This window comes from Phocoena phocoena, chromosome 7, assembly GCF_963924675.1.
Source record: "Phocoena phocoena chromosome 7, mPhoPho1.1, whole genome shotgun sequence".
Classification (NCBI taxonomy): domain Eukaryota; kingdom Metazoa; phylum Chordata; class Mammalia; order Artiodactyla; family Phocoenidae; genus Phocoena; species Phocoena phocoena.
Genome location: NC_089225.1, coordinates 81,757,593 through 81,780,678, shown reverse-complemented (window position 1 = coordinate 81,780,678; position 23,086 = coordinate 81,757,593). Strand labels below are relative to the sequence as shown.

Sequence of the window (23,086 nt, the reverse complement as noted above, 5' to 3'; positions counted from 1 at the left end):
TTGAACCCAGGCCCTCTGCATTGGGAACACGGAGTCTTACCCACTGGATCACCAGGGAAGTCCCTCTTTTTTTTTTTAATAGAATTTTGTTTATATTTATTTTAAAAAAAATTTTGGCTGTGCCTCGAGGCTTTTGGGATCGTAGTTCCCCAACCAGGGATCGAACCCAGGCCTCAGCAGTGAAAGCACCAAGTCCTAACCACTGGACCACCAGGGAATTCCCTACCAGTCTCTTTAAAGTCAGTACAAATAGAGATTCCTCTGCAAAAATCCGTCCTCGTCCCCCAGGTTAGAATTCATCGCTCCTTCCTTGGAGGCCCCTGCATTGTGTTGTTGAGATCTCTGTTACGGCACTCATCTCATTCTGCCTTGCAGAAGAGTCAGTTGCTTGTGAATTTTTTCTCACAGGGGCTGTGAGGTTCTTGGGGGCATCAGCCACAGGGCCTGGGGTTGATCCCTGGGAAGTGGGAAGAAAAGAGCACAGTATCTGGGATAGACGGGCCTGGGAATGAATAAGCTCAGCTGCTCACCAGGTGTGATCAATGTGCACAAGGGGGTTAACCTCCTGTGTTTCAGTTTCCTCACCTGTGGTATGTGAATGAAAATACTCCCTTCAAAGGATTATTGGATGATAGAATGAGATGACATATGTGCCTGAGCATGTTTGCTCTTGATATCAACATCCTTCTGTTTCCCTTGAACATGGTAGGCGTTCTGTCCATTTGATCTAAAGAGTCGGACACGATATTATGGGTCTTCTCTCTTTTAGGTCCAGTGATATTTTATATTGGAATTTTACTTAATACTTTATTATATACTGCACGTATGATCTGGTTTGGTTGTCACAAAGCAATGCAATCTAGGATGGGAGGTATTATTATAGATGCATTTTTTTTGGGTGCTTTTTTCTTTTTATGGTGTTTTCAAGGGAGAAATATATCATCTATTTACAAAATAGCTCTTGAAAAATACGAGTACAGATACTATAAAACAAAGCAAACTCTAGTCACGAGACACTATGTACATTATGCAAAAGCAACAGTCTGATCTCCAGGTTATGAAAACTAGAATTAAAATGTCACTACACAGAAAAGGTCCAAGTTCCCAGCTTGGCAAAACTTGGGTGCAGTTACATGAAACGTTTAATAAACTGAATCCTTTTTCCCCAATGTGTAAACAAAATGACAAGACTAAATCTGTGCCTGGCAATTTCAATCTAACTCTGAAGCTACACAGAACACACAGACACCTTGTAGACTTCACCTGTTAGTCTGACCATCTTTTCTTCTTAGGTGGTAGGAGGAAGGGCAAGGTGCTGTGCAGAGCAAAGATGTGGGAAGTAGAAATACTGTACCCTAGACATTACAAAGTATGGTGAAAAGAAAGCCTCACTTAATGCATAGCCTAAGGGGGAAAAGACTATACTCCTACTTTGGGAAATTAATTTAGAAGGATAGGGGAAGAGTTTAAGTAATTGCAGTTTAAAATGAAAAATGCACGTGTGATAGAATGGAGCACAATGGAGGATTCAAAAACATGCTCATCAGAAAAATCTGTTAGGTTTGCTTTGTCCAGATTAAGAAAGAATATATAGTTGCATTATATGCTGCAACAAAGAGACTCAGAAAGATAAACATGTATTTCTGTTTCAGGTAAGAGTCTAGAGGGAAGGGGGTAGCCCAGGGTAGCTCTGCTCCCTGAAGGTATCTGGGCACTGTGCTTCCTTATATCTTATGGCTTCATCATCCCCTAGAGTATTCCCCTCTTCCACGTGGTTGAAGCTACTTCACCACTACAACCAAGTCCAATGGTTTCCTTTTTTTAAAATTAAAAAAAAATTATTTTTTTTTGTGGCTGTTTTGGGTCTTCGTTGCTGCGCGTGGGCTTTCTGTAGTTGTGGCGAGCGGGGGCTACTCTTCGTTGTGGTGTGCGGGCTTCTCATTGCGGTGGCTTCTCTTGTTGCAGAGCCTGGCACGCAGGCTCAGTAGTTGTGGCATGTGGGATCTTCCTGGGCTTAGTTGCTCTGCGGCATGTGGGGTCTTCCCGGACCAGGGATCGAACCTGTGTCCCCTGCATGGGCAGATGGATTCTTATCCACTGCACCACCAAGGAAGTCCCCAGTGATTTCCTTTTAAGGAAATGACCTGGAAGTCGCACAAGTTACTTCTGTTCACATTTCATCAGCCACATCAGTTATGTGACCATACCTGGCTGCAAGGAAGGCTGTGAAATATAATTTCTAGCCAACTAGCCATGTGTTCAACTAAACTTCAGGGTAGGGGATTCTGCTAATAACAGGAGTAATGGAAAAATGGATATTGGGGAACAAGTAAGTCTTTGCTACTGACAGTTTCAATCAATATTTATGGGCAACGTTCTGGGAGTACCTATGATGTTCTCTGGGATATTCAGAAGTCGAGGAGGGGGATCTATCCATAGGAGATCTTGGAGGAGGATGAAGAAAAAGAGTAAAAAAGATAGAGGAAGTAAGGGAGTACCTGGTGAGAGACCCAGGTAGTAAGAATTACTGCTGACCTAAGATAGTAGCAATCAATGTGGGCTGAGGTGGTCAGGTGAGGTGCTACAATGAAGGTGGGACTGCAGCTAGTCCTTGAAGCCTAGAAACCTGGACAAGAGGGCCTAGAGGCAGTAAGTTCTAGTGAGAAGAGCTTTGGCCTAAGTAGGTACAGGAAGATCTGGGTTTGAGCCTTAGATTTGCTGCATAGAAGCTGTGTGACTTTGAGCAAGTCACCGTACCTCTCTGGGCCTCAGTTTCCTTATCCATAAAAGGAGAGTTTTCAAACTGTGGTCTCATAGTTCTAGTGACTGCATAGACCCCATAGCCAGGAATCATTTCAGGAGGGAAAGAATTAGCTGGGCTCTGACGAAGTTGTTGGGGGACACAGTCAGACCATCCCTACTTTAACCAGGCAGCTCTGCTTTTATCCATTTTATCTATAGGTGTCCTCAGAAAGTCTGTTTGATAAAATGCTTCCCCTGCTTAAATGCTGATGAAGGTGCTGCCTACATTCCATCTCAATTCTAAGGTTCTCTGGAACAGAAAAAATGCGAGGGAGGTAGAATTTACAGCTTTACAGGCTCTGTAAGAAACAATATAAGTACATGTGCAAAAAATAAAGAGGAATTAAATATTCTTCAACACTTCATATTGACTTTTTTCTTAAAAAAAAGAATTTTCAGCGGATTCAAAGAGAACTATTATTTTTGACATTTTTCTTCTTTGGAAGGCATAAAGTGGCGATAATATCACATTTTCAGCCAAATACGAGGGAGGGGAGTCTTTGTACTTGTAGGAATCATGAGCGGTTTCTGTCAAAGGAAAGAAGACTCCCCAGTGGTTTTTAGTGGCTCTCTGCAGGTGGCCATCAGAACACCTTCCAGTGTGGGCTGCTGATGCGGTGCTGGGTTCACTGTGGTGAGGGAAAGAACCCCGCTTCCCTCTGAAGTCCTGACAAACAGAGCTATCACTGCCCTGTGGTCCATGTGACAGACCCAAATTAGCCCCATGCCGAGCCTCATGGGAATCCCCCACAACTTCTGCAAGGGGAGGAGAGTATATGGGTCAGGACTCAGTGGAGAACCGAAACCACCAAGGTATTTTAAGAAGAAATGGAGCTACTATAGAGAACTTGGTGCTTACAGAGTTGCTGCAGCAACTGCCTCTTGACAGTCTTCACGAGCTCGCTTGCCAGGGTAAGTAGGCAAAGTGCCTCCGCCTCACTCCTGCGCTTCAAATCTCATGCAAATGCATCTATTTGGCAGAACCGCATCTGCATCCCACCCCCTAACTGCAAAGGTTATCTGGGAAATGTAGTTTTTAGCCTTCCAGCCTTTGCAGTACAGGAAGGCACTGGAAGGAAATGCTGGGTACCAAGCGACCATATCCAGCCATATTTTTCTTTATTTCAACATCTGAGAACTGGTAAATCCACCAACATAATTGCGTATGGATTATTAACAAACACTGATTGGGCAAAAGGGCTTTATTGCCACCCAGGCTTCCTCCTACCTTCCTCTACTTCTTTTTACCTGGAGATGGAGGGATTGTGGACTCAGTGATTCAGAACTGATGTTTGGAAAATGAAAGCAAGAACAGGAATGAATTATTGAATGACTGAGATCCTGCTTCAGGACTTAGACAACAGAACTGCTCTACGGAGAGAGTCTCCTTGGGAAAGGGGGTTATTTAGTAAACATACAGCATTACAACTGGAAAGAACCTTAGAAATAATGTTTAGTGTTTTCCAAAGTGTGTTCCAAAAACTAGTTAGATGCACATAATGCTTTACTAAAAACAAGAAAGAATTCAGTGGTCAAATAAGTTTGGGAAACATTGCATATCCGCATCTTGAGGAACCATAATCCATATTAACACAGTAAAGGCTCCTGCAGTAAGGAATGTGCTTCGCTTTAGCTTACTGGTTTCCAACTTATTTGGCCTCAGAACTTTTTTTTTTTTTAACAGAATGCCTGGTAACCTTCTGAGGACTTGGAGTTCTATGGGATATACACTGGGAGGATTGGATCTAATCCCAGGTCCTCTTTCTCCATATGGAGAAGCTGAGCTCCAAAGCAGTAGATTTATTTGCCAGTGATCACAGAAATCAGGGTGGTAGAGCTGAGAATAAAACCCAAGACTTTGGATATTTAATCCAAAGTTCTTTCTTCTTCATGCTGTCTCATCTAATGGACTTCTTCACTTTTAAAAAAAATTAATTTATTTAATTTAATTTATTTTATTTTTGGCTGCGTTGGGTCTTTGTTGCTGCACACAGGCTTTCTCTAGTTGCGGCGAGCAGGGGCTACTCTTCATTGCGGTGCACATGCTTCTCATTGCGGTGGCTTCTCTTGTTGGGAGCAGGGGCTCTAGGCGCATGGGCTTCAGTAGTTGTGGCACACGGGCTCAGTAGTTGTGGCTCATGGGCTCTAGAGCGCAGGATCAGTAGTTGTGGCTCATGGGCTTAGTTCCTCCACTGCATGTGGGATCTTCCCAGACCAGAGCTCGAATCCCTGTCCCCTGCATTGGCAGGCGGATTCTTAAGTCACTGTGCCACCAGGGAAGCCCTGGGCTTCTTCACTTTTAAATCTCTAGGCATCTTCACTAAAGCAACAGCTGCTAAGAGAAAGGCTACTCAAGGAAAATCATACTCTGTCAAATATCCCATCAACATGGAAGGATCCTTTTCCTCATGAGTCCCCACAACCAACATTACCACAAATGACAAATGGGACAACACAGAGAAAGTCAACCACTTAGCATATGTTTGCCCCCCGATAATCAGTGTTTTGAGACCAGCTGGGATATTCTTGGACCCTTCATTTTTCTGTTTACCAAATTGTAGACCATCAGGAAATGACACCAGTATATTATCTATTATGAAAACAAATTATGCCCAAATCTAGTGACTTAAAGCAATAAACCTTTACTATATCTCACATAGTTTCTATGGGAATCTGGGAGGGGCTTAGGCCTGTGATTCCGGTGCAGTCTCTTGTGAGGCTGCAGTCACAATGCCAATCAGGGATGCAATCATCTGGAGATTTCCCTGGGGTTGGACCATCTCAGAAGTCACACACTGTCACTTGTGTCATATTCTATATTTATCAGAAGTGAGCCACTATGTCCAGCACACACTCAAGGGGAGGAGAATTGGGCTCCCCCTTTTGAAAGAACAAGTGTCAAAGAATTTGTAGACATATTTTAAAACCACCTTACCAAGAAAGAGTTGCAAGAGAGAAGGATGCTAATTAAATGACCAAAAAACAAGGCAAGTTTTGGGGGTAAAAAGCCTTTTAGGACAAGAGCAGGTGTCAACTGGAAACTCTGAAAGAGATGAAGAATTCAAATTTGCGTGGGACCTGGAGTCCCAAACCGAACCACTGGCACAGACATTCTTGAGCTTCTTGCAATAAAGAACTTCTGAATAAAAGAACTTCTGAAAGAAAACTTCTGTTGCTCCACTGTGACTAGGAGAATAGATGAAGGATTTGAATCAAGGATAAGCAACTCCAATGTTCCAATGTTTTGACTTGTATCCTTCCAAGTTAAATTTTCCTTTCTTAAGCCTTTGAATTTTCTAAGTGTTGCAATATCCCAACGTGACCAAGAGGGTCGAATTCCAGCTCAAGTCTTCACATCTTTTTTTTTTTCTTCTGAAGGTTTATACTCATTCTTCTATGCTATCTGAAAGCAAGATATCATGATCTAATTGCTTAAGAATTTATTTCCATGTAGATGTTGGCAGAGTCTGAAAGTCTCAGAATGATCAGACAGATCATATTTCCGCTTTAACCCAAGATTTTTTTAAATTAAAAAACCACAACTATGATTCCCCCCCAAACTTTCCTTTATGGCACCTGGGGTATTCTGTCCACGCATTTCTTGGACATATGATAAAGATAAGAGGATCTCTAGGACTCTTCTAATATATTTGGGAGCTAAACAACAAACAGATGCATATAAATACAGTAATCACAAAAGTGGGATTGAGAGAGAGAAATGGGTGAAAGCTACATCATAGCAGTTCAGTGAGATGAAGTGGATTTATTGAGGAAAATATCCCAGAAAAGATGAACCTTCCCCTGGAACTTAAAATGATTCTAAATATTTGAGGGCAACTTGGGCAAAGGCTGGGATATAAGAGAAGGAAGACTGAATGTTTGGGCCATCAGACAGATGAGAAAAGGGTGGGCCTGATATAGTGGGAGATGAGACTGGAAGAGTAGGGTGGGGATGGTGATCAAGATACATTTGAACAAACAGCTGCAAAGAATTTGGTGTGGGTGGAGCAAATCCTTTGCAGGAGTTGAAAATGTTTTTCAGTATCCTGCTTCCCAAAGCAAAACAAAACAGGGCTTTCCCATTAACAGAGACTCTTAGAAAGCTGGGCCTGTTCTGTGGGCGCTTGTAGGGAGATGTGGGTTAAGGTTCTGCCTGCCTCCGAGGGCCTTATGCAATCATGGTTGAGGCTGGAGGTCCAGCAGCTGTATATGGAGGACAGGCTAGAGAGAGGCCATTGACTGACTGACTGATTGACGGATGATTCATTTGTTCATTTATTCAGCAAGCTCACAGTGAATGCCTTTAGGTTTGAGAGGCAAGTAGGATTAAATACATTGTTCATGGGACTAAGACAAGATGGCAGGCAAGTCTCGATTTATTCAGCATAAATTTCATTTCTCTCTTTCTTTCTTTTGTGTGGAAATTATTGAAAGATTTTCAATGAACATTTACTGTGATCCTGCTCTGTTTGCGTCAGGAACTGTGCTAAGTGCTGAGGATGCCGAAGTGACTGAAACATGATACTGACGAGATGACAACAAACTTAAACATGGAACTTAAATATTTCCTCTTCTGCTTCTGGCTTTTGCTTTGCCCAAAGGGGAGCTATTTCTCTTGGAAGAGAGCGGACAAATGTGCAGCAGGTGAACAGAATCGTGTTTGCGTTCCAGCTGTTGTACCAGCTGTGTCACAGTGACAGTGGCCTCCACCTGTCTCACTCCTGCTTCCGCCAGTTCAGAACCAAGTTATTTTTATACTCATATCATGGGACAGCCCAAGTGGTGATGGAAGTTCTTTAATGCTGGATTTGGAACCGAATGCATTCTGGTTTCTGGAAATCCATGTACTAAATGGCTACTTCCACAGCAACAGAGACAACACATAAAATGCAGCAATAGTCCATAGCTGCTGGTGGTGGAGTCGATCCCCTTATTTCGAATGAGAGGAGGAACCTTGGACACAAGGAAGGGTTGACCCAAAGTCATCTGACAACACAGAGGACAAGCCAGGGCTACTCAATCTCCTGGCTCTGATTCCATGTTCTTTTTGTTGAGGCAGTCATGACATCACCCACCAAACGAGTGCAGATTTTAATCTCCCTCATTAAGAGGCCTGCTGGCTGTACGACTCATGCATACACATCATGATGGCTCCTGGGTGGTTGACGCTCATCACCCTCTGACTTCATTTTTTTTTTTTTCCTTTGCAAGATGGTTATTGCCCAGAGCCAGCATCCCTTTTCCAAAAAGTGAACATGCCAGAAGGGTTTTTGGAAACGGCCTTGATATCTGTCAGGAGCCAGATGATTCACAGCAATGAACCAATACACATAACAAGGATAACTGATTGGATTACCAGTTAGCCACCTCCACCTCTGGAGGGTGGTTGGAAAGAAGAGAAAAGGCAGAGTTTAGTTTGGGCAAATACCAAGAGGGCTTTATCATCCTCATCAAGACATCAGCACGGCACATTAGGCCTCCTCCAAGCCATTCCATGGGACCGTCTCTCTCCAGATGCTCCAACAAGAGGAAACTTGCTACGCAGACATTGGGTTATTGTGTCTGAGCTACAGAAGCATCCCTGGGTTCAGTGAGAGGGGAGAAACTGGTTGACTTGCATCTGTTTTTAATGATGTCTCTGCTGCTGGGGAGTTTTGGAAGCTGCAGGTAAAATCTTCCCCCAAGAAAGCGAGGCTGACCTGGGATGTATCATCTTACCTTCACCCGACAGAAGCTCCTCGGCTTGGGTAGGCCTTGGGAGGGACAGGCAGCTGTTTTCTGCATTTGGACCCAGCAAGAAGTGTCCCAGTGTGGGGTCTCTGGATTTTTCTTGAAAATAAGCACAAACATGGGCAGTGTTAGCACCAGTGCAGGGGAGGGAGGCTGAACCTGGACCGTGCTCCCTGAATCCCCAGCGGGCAGATGCCCGTGTGCTCAGGTGCTTGCCAGGGTGCAGGGCCAGCCCCACTCCTGGGATTCGGCAGAGCAGGGCCAGGGTTCACGCCCCATCATCTGGAGTCAGTGTGGGATGAACAGGGCGGGGCTGCCATAGCCTACGACGTGCCTTCTGTGAAGGTCTAGAAAAGGGGGAATACTCTGGTTTCAGGCAGCCCTCCAGGGACAAGGTGAACCTGGAGGGGGCACCTTGTGTGAAGGAAAGGAGCCCCATCCTCCAAGTGTATGCAGCCCAGCTCCTGGGCACAGGGCTCGGTGGTTCCAGCCTCTGCTTCCTGCTCTATCACATGCCTTTGTGCAGTACTCAGTGGCACAGCTGTGCCCTGTGGTTCAAATGCTGGGACTGCTTAGTGACTCCAAGGGGCTCAGGCCAAGGAGGAGAAGGAAGCTCTATTTCTCTCAGTTGCTTAGAAAGATTGAGGGTGTTTCTATAACTTTACCTTCCCCATTTCCAAGGCAAAAGGGTCAGGAGTAGAGCTGGCAATCAGCCACAGTGGATGCTTACAAGTGTGTAAACACACATATACACAGAGGCATCACACACACACATGGAAACACTCACACATACTTACACTAAGGTGTGCACTCACACGTACATATATACACACTCACAAGGCATGCACACATATGCAGGTGTGCCTGCAAGGACACACATGTATCACACATGAGGAAGGACACACAGCAACACATGTGTACTTGTTCACAGGCAGGCCTGCATGCCTGCATAATCACACATACATACACGAGCACGCAAGTATACACATGTACTCCCATAGCTATATAAGCACACACATACCCTAAGACACATGTGTGCCCCCATACACACATTCATTTACACACACTCAGCCTACACACTTGAGGCTTCAGGCTGCACTCGTCATAGTCACAGCCCTGGCATTCATTCTAATCAGGTTCTCCTTTTGTAAGGGTGTCTAATTCGGGGTGTGTGTGTGTGTGTGTGTGTTTGGTGTGATTTGTTCTGGGCAATGCAACCTCCTAGGAATACCCTTGGTGGTGACGCTACTGTACCTAAAGTTCAGTTCATTAGCTCAAAATTAAGAGAGCATCATTGCCATGCAAATATAAAAGGGAGGAGGTTGTAAGAGAAAGGTTCCATTTGGAAATAGTTTGTAAGTTTCTTTGGAGAGAGAGAGAGAGAGAGAATTTGACTTTGACCATTCCAGCCTTAAACAGAGGAACTGCAAGCACATATGGAATTATTGATCCATGTATTGAATTTATGCTTACAAGGCTTCAAATATAAATAAATGCTTGGGTCGAGGCAGGGGGAACGCAGGCGAGCAGGATTTAAATAGTGAGGCATCTGTCTCTGAGCGAGCCTGGGATGGGACGAAAGCTGTGGTATCTGTTGTCTTCTTGGTAGCTCTCAGTTGCCACATTCCTCTCGAGTGTGAGCTTCTCTAGGCCCTGAGTGTGATTCTGCTGTTAACAGAGATACTTTGTTCACATTGTCTGGCACCCAAACACACACCAGCTCCTTCATCTGGTGCTCAATCAGAGAAAGCCACCCATCACCCGATGAGGGAGGAACAGCTGATTGGGCTGCACTTTCTAGAAAATGGTTTGTTGGTCTCCAGCATGGCCCCTCCCTAAGGGATTTTCAGGGGTAATTTGGACCCTAAGCAACTTTTGCTTTATGTGCTGCGTTTAGATCAAAGACCCCGTGGAAGCTGTTATTGCACTGTCTTAGTTTCCTCCTGGACTGTTGGCTCTTAAGGATAAGAACTCTGAGTGGGGCTAAGTCATAGAGGGTGTGGCCCTGCCTGCCTCATCCTTCAGTAGAAATCCAGAGTCCTTTTCTCTCTGTGCACAGGCCTCAGGCTCTGCCCTGGGCCGGAGGGTGACTCCTCCCCGGGGACTCTTCCTGTTGGCAGCGTCCCCAGGCTCCCTTGCCCCGTGCAGGGTTATGGCTCGGTGTTGAGAATGCCTGGTAAGCCCAGTAGCGAGTCTCCCTGATGAGCGCAGGGGGCTGTGTCATCACACGCTGCGGCCGGGAGCGAGGAAAGCACAGAACAGCTTGGCAGTGCCTGTTGGTGCAGAAAACCCTTAAAACATGTACTGGCTCTTGAGGAATATGCGTGGTGACCGTTAATCCCACTGACAGCATTGGAAACACTGCTGATTTCCCTTTTTCAATGGGGTGGCTTTCAGACAGCTTATGTGTGGCCCTGGAAGATGATTAAAATGAGCCCAGAGCCACAGACAAGCCAAGAGGGTGCATCCATGCACCCCGGGAGTGATTACCTTGTCCTGCTGCTGGGAGTGCCCCGCTGGCCTGTCTCACATGTAGGGGGCCCATGGGGCTGCTGTGGCCTGATGTCCTGGGGCTGTCCAGGCCCCTCTGGCTCTCTGGACCTTTTCTTCCTTCCGTCAGGGACGGTGGTGGGGTGCCATCCTGGGTTGGAGCATCATCCTCTTCAAAAGCAAAAGGAGAAAAAGTATGAGTGAGAATTTGGATCAGTAAGAAAGTGAAGGAACCTCTTTTCTAATTCTGTTGATGTGGCTCCTAGTGTCTAGGATCACTTATTCCCCTCATTCTCAAGTTTGTCTCTCTTTTCCAGCCCTGCTAAGGAGCAGAGGCCGGGTATCTCCCACAGCCAAGGTGGGATTACTCTTGGCTAGAATAGCAGCCCTACTGTTGGGGAACCTCCAAGAACTGGGAGGAACTGAACAGTGGTTGTTGTTATCCTCATCCTATTGATGGGCTCCTGAGATAGGAGATAGACTAGGGGGGCTGCAAGGTCCTTCCCTAACTGGGGAGACCCCAGCGTTAAAGCTCATGGGACTATTGGCTGCAGAGTTCCAACCACAAAGCAATTTTTCTAAGCAGAACCAGTGATCTCATGGCTCCTCCAGGTCATAAAGTACAAAGTAGCCCCTTCTAGATGGTAGTTAGAGGGTAACAGGATGGATGATAAACACAAAGCACGTCTTGACCTCCATTTTGTTCTTTCTCTCACTCTTTCCCAAAACAGGCTCTGCTCTAGGAGCTGCTCTAGGGAGGGCAAAACCTAATTTTTAGAGGGTAATCTAAAAGTGATTGGGACCTTGTCTTAATCTCAGAGAGAGTGGTCTTTATTTCATGTTCGACACACTCTTGGTGTTTGTGTTTAAAGGCTGGCTTCACACACAGTCTCCAAGTATCACAAGCTACTTATTTACAAAGGGAAGAGGTGTCTTAACAATGGAGAAAGACATCTCTTTAACCAAATAATGAAATTTAACATCACTTATAATGGAACAACTTATAACAAAGGGAATTAATATAAAGGGATATTTTGTGTCCCTTGATGTAATGCACTGAGACGCACACGTCACCAGCATGCCATTCTTGCCAAAAATGTTTGATCTGAATCTAATCATGAGGAAACAAACCTAAATTGAGGATAATTCTGTAAAGCAACTAGCCTAAACTCTTCAAAAATGTCAGTGTCATGAAAAATGAGACTGGGGAAGTGTTCTAGATGAAAAGATTCTAAAGAGATGTGACAATTAAATACAATGTATGATTCTGAGTGGAATCCTGGATTGATTGGGGGAAAAAAAAACAACTGTAAGGAATATTACTGGTGTAATTAGAGAAATTTGAATGTGGACTATATATTAGAAAAGAGTATTACATCAATGTTAATTTTCTTGAATGTGATCATTGTACTGTGGTTACAAGGAGAATATCCTTGCTCTTGGGAGATACGTGCTGATAAGGGATGAAATGTACAAAGTCTGCAGTTTAGTCTCGGATGGTTCAGCAATAAAATAAAATATGTATGTGTGTATATGTGCGTATAAAAAATCTGGCTTCATTTTTATGATATGAGAAGTGAAACAATCCAGAGCTAAGCACGTAAATGGGTCTGTGCAACCTCTGGGGCGATGAGAGTCCCGCTTACTAGTTCTAAACACCCTTGCTCCAGGGACCCCTGTGTGAGAAAGATTGCCATGAAAATCTTGCCTCTTTAGACCTTTTTTTTTTTTTTTTTTTTTTTTAATGCATCTACTACCCAGTTGAGTCACACACTGAACTAACCAAGCTACCAGGGACTTCTTAGCCCAGCTTCCTCCTGGCAGGGTAGCAGAGGATGGACAGGCTCTAGATACTGGGTCCCCAGGGGACATGGCAGCTCAAAACAAGTGGAGGGCAGTGTGAGGTGAGCAGCACCAAAGATGAAATTCCCTGGTGTTGCCCATCCCTCCTGGTGGCTCAGGCGGTGGCCCCGACGTTGTGGTGCACAGGGGCTAAGCTGCTTTCTTACCTGTCTGCACGTAGAGTGACCCTTGCCGTATGAGGATTAAAAAAATATATATATTATTTATTTATTTATTATTTATTTGGTTGCATCGGGTCTTAGTTGCAGCACGTGGGATCTTCACTGCGACATGGGCTTCTCTCTAGTTGTGCCACGCGGGCTTTAGAGCGCGCAGGCTTAGTTGCCCCGCGGCATGTGGGATCTTAGTCCCCTGACTAGGGATCTAACCCACGTCCCCTGCACTGGAAGGCGGATTCTTAACCAATGGACCACCGGGGAAGTCCCCATATGTGGATATTTTAAAAAAACTTAGAAGTCTTTAGGATGATTAACTCTCACTTAAGAGATATGGTAAACAAGCGCCTGCCTCGTTAATCAAAGGACGTTCTCAAAATGGAAATGTCTCAAGAACATCCTGACCTGGGTTCATTTTGTTTTTTTTATTCTGAGAGGCCGTGCAGTATAATGAATAAGAGCACAGATTCTGACACTGGAAGGCCTCAGCTCCAAGCCCAGCGAGACCACTTATAATTGTGTGACCTCAAACAAGTCACTCATCTCCCAGGGCTTCAGATTTCTGATCTGTGAAATGAGGGTAGGACTGTTGTGAGAAGTAAATGAGATAAGATGTGTTAAAACCTGAGGCCAGTGCCTGTCACTGAGGAAGAACTCCTTAAATATGAATGTTCATCCTTCTACTTCTTCCGATTACCACCCCTCAGAGATCACCTAGCATTTGTGATACTGTCATCTTGCCCTTGGGGAAGGAGCTTCAGTTTTGTGAAAATATAGAGCTTTCTAAATATGGCCCATTATTTCCAACCTATCAACACATAAAAATATACACTTTGATGCACTCACATGTATAATTTCAGATGTTTTGAAAAACTGGAGTGATGCCTTTTGTTGATATTATGAACTTCTCATGAATAGTCCCAAATAGATTAGAAATGAAATCCCATTGGTTAAAAACATGGGAGAAACTATAGAGCATGCAGCAAATACGTAGTAAGTTTGGTGCTGTTTTACATCTGCAACCAGGAAATATTAGTAGGGGGTTTGATTTAGTGAGTAAGTAACTTGTGAGGTAGACAGGAAGTTGGTTTCACTGCAGCACTTTGGTTAAGGCAGCTGCTGCCTGAGCAGAAGCCATCTTCAAGTGGCCGGGGAGGAGTGGCCTCCCTTCTAGCCTCTTTATTTTAAAAAAATTATTTATTTATTTATTTTTGGCTGCGTTGGGTCTTCATTGCTCAGCACGGGCTTTCTCTAGTTGCGATGAGTTGTGGTGTGTGGGCCTCTCATTGCAGTGGCTTCTCTTGTTGCAGGGCATGGGCTCTAGGAGCGCAGGCTCCACAGTTGTGGCTCGTGGGCTGTACTGCACAGGCTCAGTAGTTGTGGTGCCCGGGCTTAGTTGCTCCAAGGCATGTGGGATCTTCCTAGATCAGGGCTCGAACTCGTGTCCCCTGCATTGGCAGGCGGATTCTTAACCACTGCTTCACCAGGGAAGTCCCTCTAGCCTCCTTTTTATGGCTGAGGACCCTGATGTGTCTTGCCTGGCTCTCCTTTGGATTGAGATCCCTGTGGGTTGCTGGAGGGAAGGAATAGCTACCTTGAGGCAAGAGTGTGTCCCTCCCTGTGCCTACTGGGAGATGTACTGTTAATTCCCTTGGCCTTTTCAGGGGCACCTGCTTCAGGGGAGGCCTCCATAAAGGCCTGGACTCTTCTTCTGTTTCTGGTGCTGACTCAGAAACAGGAGCACCTAGGAGACAAAGAGAAAGCCAAGTTGTAGTAGACATCTGTGGTTTTTGCCAGCTCTCTCTTCTTTTTGGGGACCCATCTTTCTCTCACTCAGACCATGTGGTTTGGGTGGTCCGTTCCCTGACTCCAGGGATGGGCAAGTGACTGAAGCCTGGCTAACGAGAGCACCTCATTGCTTTAGCCACGGTGACTGGGTCCGGGGTGGGCACATAGCCCAAGCCTGGCCAATCACAGGCAAGTTTGGTACTTTTTGCAAGAGCTTTTAAGAGGCATTATCCTTTCTTTTTTAAAATAAATTTATTTATTCTTTGATTTATTTTTGGCTGCATTGGGTCTTTGTTGCTGAGCAGAGACTTTCTCTAGTTGCAGTGAGTGGGGGCTACTTTCCTTGCGGTGCATGGGCTTCTTATTGCCATGGCTTCTCTTGTTGTGGAGCACGGGCTCTAGGTGCGGGGGCTTCAGTAGTTGTGGTGCATGGGCTCAGTAGTTGTGGCTAGTGGGCTCTAGAGTGCAGGCTCAGTAGTTGTGGCACACGGGCTTGGTTGCTTCGCAGCATGTGGGATCTTCCCAGACCAGGACTCGAACCTGTGTCCCCTGCACTGGCAGGTGGATTCTTAACCACTGCGCCACCAGGGAAGTCCAAGAGGCATATCCTTTCTACCGGGGTTAACAAGTTGTCATGGAATTGCAGGAGGCCATCTTTACCACCACATGGGGACAACGTGCTTGAGAGGAAAGGCTAACAGAGCTGAGAGACTCAGACAAATAGTGCCCAGAGGACATTTTCTGAGGCCTGGATCCAGCTGAGCCTGGAGTTGGCTAGTCCTTGCACTATCCAATTACATGAGTGAATACATTTCTTTTTTTGCTTACGAGAGTTTGAGTTAGGCTTCTAACACCTGTTACTGAAGGAGTCCTCACTGACATACAAAAGAAGGAAGAACTCAATGGATTCACTTTCTGTATATTTTATTTCTATTTTTCATTTGTCAGTGTTGGCAAGCTCAATGGATCTAATAGGTTTAAGAATCTGGTCCATGATGGCCTGGTGACCGTCCTTCCAGGGTCATCATGGGAGATAATCAGGATTTAACCAAATCCTGCAAATAGTCCTCTCTTTGTGTATATTAAGCATGTCTTTTTTTTTTTAATTGGAGTATAGTTGAGTTACAATGTTAGTTTCAGGTGTACAGCAAAGTGAATCAGTAAGCATATCTTTTTATTCTAGTGTTTTGACATCTGGGACCTTACTCACCCTGGGGAGGCTGTCCCTCCCAGGGCTAGCCAGTTCCTAGAGACTGTAAAGGACCACCTGCAAGTGCACATTTCATATGGAAACCAATCAATCTAGAGCCCCTCCCCCCCCCCCCAGCCATGACCTCCTTAACACTTCCAGGCCACTATCCCCCTGCCTTAATGACCCCAGGGCCAGGTACCAGACAACCAGGGACAGCCCTGATGCACAGAGCCTGCCCAAACTTTTCAAACTGGCCAATCCCAAACCGGCTTAGCCTGCTTGCCCTGCCTCGCCCATTCCTTCCTGCCAAAAATGCAATAAAGACTCTTGCCCATCCCACATGCCCCCCCCATCCCCACTCCGCCAGCCCTTCTGCTTCCTAGCTGACCCTGGTTCTTCTCCATGTGGCCTCAAGGGTCATGGCATGCTCTCTCCTCTTGCGAACTGTAACAGACTATCTTTTCACTGGCAGTTGTCTCCTGATCTCTATTGGCCTCATCACACCTGAATAATAAGAAAAACCTACATTTAAAAATACTGTAATACTATGTGTTTTTTTTAAGGAGCTAAGTAATTTTTTTCTGAAAGTTAAAATGTATGGAGTGAAATGTGCAGATCAGATCTTAAGTGTACAGTTCAATGAGTTTTGACAAATGTATATATATACATGCAACCAACCAGGATATAGAACATTTTCATCACTTCAGAAAGTTCCCTTATGACCCCTTCCATTGACTGGTCTTTTAAGATTAACAGACATTCTTCTTCATAGTGAGAATTCCAAACAGCCGTAGAGCAAAAACTGAGAAATCAGTGGCCGTTTTTGCTGAAGTTTCTAGAAAGCTCAGAACTAGGACTTCTTCAAAATTGGAGTCAGCTGTTTAGAGAGTTGCCTTTTGTCTCGGCTTGCCCAGAAAAGTCCCAGGGGCAAGAATGTGGAATGGCTTGGGAAGGTCAGAAAGAACTTCTCCTTGTGCAGGGTGCAGGGTGAGCTGAGCGGTCATTCAGAAGCCTCTTTCAAAAAGCCTTTCTAAGTCCCAGTTGGAATTGCTCTCTCCCTTACCTGTACTGTCTTAGCACTTTGCTTAGAAGCTCAAAATCTCTTCCCTGACAAGGATTGTAGAAATCATCTAACATTGCATAATAATGGTACCTAATTCAAAATCAGGAAAATGGAACAGACTCACAGACATAGAGAACAGACTTGTGGTTGCCAAGGGGGAGGGCAGTGGGGAAAGGAAGGACGGGGAGTTTGGAATGAGCAGGTGTAAACTATGATATACAGGTTTGTATATTATATGATAATACAGGTTAAACAACAAGATCCTACTATACAGCACAGGGAACTATAGTCAGTATCCTGTGATAAACTGTAATGGAAACGAATATGAAAAGGAATGTATATATATGTATAACTGAATCACTTTGCTGTACAGTAGAAATTAACAACAATGTAAATCAACTATACCTCAATAAAATAAATTACAAAAAATCAGGAAAATGGCTCTTCAGACAAACTTATCTTTCTTTTATAAAGCAAAGGTCCAAAGATCCAAAGATCCTCTTTATCTTGGCTGCCAGGTAACTCATCTAAATCCAGTGCTTACCAAAAGCAATGAATTCATCCCAGATGTCTGATAACATCTATTTCTCTACTCTTTTTAACCAGGTGTTTTATTTTTTCAATTTCAATTTTATTTGTCCTTCTTAATATATTGCATTTATTTGTTGTAAGCTGCCTGAAAATTCTTGCACCTTTATAACATCTACGGTGCATTGGACTTAATTTATGTGTATGGCTGACTTCCATTTTCTTCCACAGTTTAGCAAAATGCTCTGCTTGACGAGGACTCAATAAATATTTTAAAAATTGAGTTGAGTATGACCAGAAGAGAGCTACTTGTAGACTTATCCTTTTTCTTTCTTTAAAAAAAAGTTCTCTCAAGGGGGTGACCCTGAAGAGTGTCAGCCACAATTTGGGAGAGGGCTACGTTAGCGGGACCCATACCCCAATCCTTCCTGGCCTGCCGGGTTCCCTCAGGAGACCGAGTCACAGGGACCTACCTCTTCTTCGTGCCTTTCCTTTTGGGGGGTGTTGGGTATGGAAATGAATCTCCATGGGGAAGATGAAGAGCTCTGCTGGGGGCTTATTGGCTTTAAGTTGACTCCTCAGGGGGTCCAGGACTCTGGGTGATTCCTCTGAGACAGGAGGTGATTTCAAAGCCTTTGGTGCCTGGAGAAAATGTAAAAACAAACACACCCCCATCTGGCAGGTATCTAAATCTTGCTGCCTGCAAGGGATAAATGACATTGTATCTTACTGAATCTCCAGCATCAGAAGCTGCTGAGTGTAATGTCTCTTCTGTACCCAGGGCTGGGAGATAAAGCTGACAGACCTGGAAACCGGTCAACTCACGAGAGTAGGGCTGCTTTGCTTCATGGGAACTTGGTTATGCACCCATTAACCTAGCCTCTGATTGCTCTAGAAGTATAAATGTGGTAAATTCAAGAGCCTTTGTGAGGAAATACAGTCTTTCTCTTGCAGTCGGGAAACTGAGCCAGATTAAAATGATAGAGCTGAGATTTCCATGTCCGGAGAAGGAGAAATCTTGGCTTGTGTCGTTAAGAGAAAAAAGTATGGCTCAGATTGTGGACTGTGCAAACCTGTAGGTAAGAAAGGGCAGAAAGTAGGAATACACATTTGTGTTTGCTTTCCTCATGTCATCTCTCTAAGCTTCAATTTCTTCCTCTGTAAAATGGGAGTAATCATACTTCCCACCTCATAAATTGCCATGAGGATTAAATGAGTTAATTATATGTAGTTACAACAGTGTTTGGAACTAGACTTTTTTCTATGATATTTCTTTGAGAGAAGACTCTTCTTTCATTAGGGTTTAATACCTAATCTTGCCACTAGCAGAATACTTAGGCATCTCCACACGTCTGTAATATGAACATAGCTAGAAAAAAATCACTGTGTGTCAGAATCAGTCACAACTGTAACCCAGTTTTTTTATGTCCAAAAAACCCCAAAACATATGTGTGTGTGTGGTGTATGTGTATATGTATACGGAGAGAGAGAGAGAGAGAGAGAGAGAGAGAGAGAGAGAGAGAGAAAGGAGTTATGGGTAGTACTTAGAGTCTCCTGTTTCCAATTATTCAGAAGTTGCTGAAAATTTCTCCTTTTAGTTTGCAGCTTTTAACATATGAACTTGGTTCTATGAAATGTATACGTGTGCTGGGTTTCAGGGACTTCAGTTTCACAGGAGGAAAAATAAAAACGTCTCTCACTTTTTCAGTGTTCAAAAAGAAAAAAGATTAGAAACACACACAAGTATCCTAACGTGTTTAGAGTTGAATGAGGAAGGAAATTCACCCAAATATATTAGGGTAATATGTATAATTATGAGACGTTAAGAAAATGATTAACCCAACACATGCACATAGCATATTTATGTCCCTGGAGACCTCCACTGTCCAGGTGCCGGCTGCCCACCAACTGCCCTCTTCTGAATACTGACCTTGTGTATTTTGTTTGACAAGGTTTGCATTGGGAAATCTATGTGGAAACTCAAATGGTTTGTGTGAGGTATGGCTGATAAGCCAAGCCTTAATTTCTCTATTGTAATTAAAAATTTACAGAGTTTTAATATAGTGGAAAATATTGCTTTCCTCTGCTAAATCATATACATGGGTCGAGGGAAGGGACTCCTGTCCTCTGAGCCTGGCTCGGTTCTGGGCTGAACTGGGTGTGAGATTGAGGGCTTTCCTTAGGCCTGAGTGACCCTGGCAGGTCAGGCCTGCTGTTTACTCCTGGTTCAAAGGAACCTGGGAAGACAGATGCCCTTCTGGTGTGAATGGAAAGGTTTAGATCAGCTTAGACATGGAAAATCTGAGAAAATCCTGAACAGACTGAAAACGACCTCCCTCACTGGCACCAGGACCACCTGGTGTGCCCATGGCTCCTCAGGACCACTTCAGATGGTATGAATCCCCACCATGAACTAACACTGCTGTTGTTTCCAGTTGGACACAAGATACTTTCACATAAATGCTTCATCTCCTTTCATCCTTCTATCAGCCCTGTGAGGCTGGCATTATTATTATCAGAGGAGGTCACTATAGCTCAGAGTGGTGAGCCACTGGCTCGAGTAACACAGCTGCCACGGGCAGAACATTCCAGAGTCCCTGCTCATTCCCACTCAGCACAGGTGCCTCCCAACCAAACTGAAGACCCACACAGAATTTCAAGGCAGGACCAGGCCAGAGACAGCGAAGGACGTCTTTAAGGAAGGTGTACCTGACTTCTGAAGGGGGTTGATAAACCTGCAAAATTTATCCTACATTTTCAAAGGTGACAGACCCTCAAATTAAGCAAAACCATTTCTGGGTTCCAGCATTTTGAGTTTGAAGTGGGTCAGCTGCTTACAAACTCAAATTCTGTCCTTACATGCTTACAGATAAACCTCAGCCCCTTAACAGAAAAAAGGATTCTGTTGGCACCAGAAAGTTTGGTTAACACCATAACGCTTTAATCGGGGGCAGCTGAAATTTCCTGTACTTCACTATTTTCAACATTTAGTAAATTACTACAGCTTTAGTCCAGCTCCACCCGGTGAGCGCAGAAGCAAGTGAGGCCTGTTCTCTGAGACATCCCTTTGAGTCACCTCATTCCTAGATTGAGATGAATCTTTTAAGCGCGCGCATGCTTAAAAGCACACACACACACACACACACACACACACAACCTTTCTCCTCCTCGCTTCTCCAGATGTGTTTTTTTCTGAGCCCGTGGCAGACGCTACAGGAAGGAAAAGACACCTTTCAGCAGGAGGCTCCTGGAACAAGTGGCTGCTTCTGCCCTGGTGGAGTTTCATATTCCCTTGTCTGTCTGTAGAAACAGGATGGGAACAAGAACTTATTAGTTGCCGGGGTGGGGAATGGACAGTTGACTTTCAACTTTTATCACTTTTGGGTTAATGGGAAGAGAGGCAAAGAGAGTGCCGAGGCACTCAGACAGCCATGGCTTTGGCTGAGGCAGCTTCAGGGAGCCCTAATCTCATTATCTGGGTTGGGTTCTTGTTGGTTGAGTCAGGTGATAGGGAGAATAATAACAATTATAATAATAGTTACTATGTATTAAGTGTTAACTATGGGACAAGAATCATGCAAAGTATTTTATATGCATTAACTGAATCCCCATAATAGCCTTATGGAGGTATTATTATTATTCCCATTCTACAGATGAGGAAACGGAGCCTCGGTAAGATTAAATAACTTGCCCAAGGTCACAGTTAGTAAGTGGGGGTAATTTGAGCGCAGGCAGTCTGACTGCGGAATGTGTGCGGTTGAGGACTGGTCTCATTCCTACCTCCAGCTGGACTTTGGCAGTTATTTTCTAAGGTGAGTGGCATGAGGAAGTGACACTCAGCCTGCCTCAGTGCTCTCTGCAGGATCAGGTTTACCGAGATCAACAAGCAAGATATTTGGCTTCTTACCGCTGAGATCTGCCTTCCTGTTGGGGAAGGCGCCTCCATAGAATGTCGTGTGGGATTTGTCACGCAGGAGCCAAGAATGATCGATGCGGGCATGCCCAAGGGCCCTCCTGGAGGTTTGCTGTGTTTTTTCATGGTGGCTTTCCTTTGAAGTGTGGATGCAACGGTGATTCCCTTTTGACGTGTCCTAGGGAACGACAGATACGCATTCCTGAAAACAGGTTTTGTAAAGGAACAGAGCAGGTTCCTATAACAGTCAGACCTTGTGGCTAGACTGGTGGTTCCAAGGATGAAATCTCCTTAGCAGCCTGGGAAGAAAAACATGGTTATAATGGCAAGATATTTCATGATGTTTATTATAATAAAACATTTTATTATTGGTGATAGAGAGAATGACATTTAACCATGCCTGACATATAGTGCTTTCTTGCAAAAAATTTAAAAATCAAAATCAAAAAATTAAAAATCAAGCATTAGTATCACTGTCTTTTCTTTTTGGCAAACTTTTTTTTATTGTAGTAAAAGATACGTAGCATAAAATTTATCATTTTAACCATTTTTAAGTGTATAGTTCTGCATTAAGTATATTCACGCTAGTATCATTGTCTTTATCCATCATAAAATGTCTCTTCTCTCTCACTAGGTGGTACTTCTCTTCTCCCCCTTTCCTGTTTCATTGGTGTGTGACCTGCTTGTAAGTCATACATGTTTATTCAAGATAGGAGCACGTGTTGTCTACGTTTCTCTGAACCACTGTCACCTTGTACACACACACACACACACACGGGCCTTAGAGTTTAGAAAGCATTTTTACATTTTAACTTATTTAATCCTTATAGCAACCTTGGGAGGTGTGTATGATAACAGCTCCATTTTACAAGAGAGGTAATTCAGGTTCAAAGTTAGTTAAGTTAGTCACCACAGCTAGCAAGATGCAGGACTCAAAACAAGGCTTTTCCAACTCTAAGGCCAAAATGCTCTTTTTTCTAGAGAAGACTAGAGCTGCCTAGATGGGGTGAAGAGTGTAGGGAGGATCTGTGGTTAAGTAAGATTGGAAAACCATGAGTTAAAGCTAAACCAGCCACTTTACCTATAGAACTACCTATGGTCCATGGTCAAATGTGCACTGTGACTCTCTGGGAGGAGGATATGGTGTGCTGCATTTCCCAAATGTATTTGGCCAAGAAACCCTTTTTTTGCATGGAGCATCTGGCAATGCTAGGGTTCCACAGGTGACACTTTGGGAAACAGGGGTCAGTAGGCTCAAAGTACTCTTCTCTTCTCTGGAGGACCCCAAGAAATGGTGAAGGGAGGGAGCATTATCTCTAAAGTCAAGAAGAATAGTGACAGAGGGGACCCCATTAGAAATGGTACCTCTGCCTGGGTTTCATCTTCCTGCCAGGGCTGCTTCCTGAGTGGTGGCAAGCGAGTCCCCTGGCTGCCATGGTTCTTGGCTACAGAGCCCAGGTCCATGTGTCCACCAGCCCCAGCTTCCCCTTCATCCAGGCCCTGCTGACCTGCAAAGGTGAACAGTGTGTCAACTTCACAGGCCCAGAGATAGGTATGATGCT

General features: G+C 44.4%; 1 protein-coding gene across 1 annotated transcript in view; it reads right to left on the bottom strand.

Annotated features, from left to right (window-relative positions):
• Positions 1 to 23,086, bottom strand: part of KIAA2012 (KIAA2012 ortholog) — a 116,293-nt gene that overhangs the window by 72,746 nt on the left and 20,461 nt on the right. The window contains exons 5-11 of the mRNA XM_065880791.1: positions 22,890 to 23,032; positions 21,519 to 21,702; positions 20,769 to 20,911; positions 18,085 to 18,253; positions 14,635 to 14,784; positions 11,023 to 11,193; positions 8,521 to 8,631 (exon numbers count right to left, since the gene is read on the bottom strand). Coding sequence (XP_065736863.1) covers positions 8,521 to 8,631; positions 11,023 to 11,193; positions 14,635 to 14,784; positions 18,085 to 18,253; positions 20,769 to 20,911; positions 21,519 to 21,702; positions 22,890 to 23,032 — 1,071 coding nt within the window. The remainder of the gene's footprint in view (positions 1 to 8,520; positions 8,632 to 11,022; positions 11,194 to 14,634; positions 14,785 to 18,084; positions 18,254 to 20,768; positions 20,912 to 21,518; positions 21,703 to 22,889; positions 23,033 to 23,086) is intronic.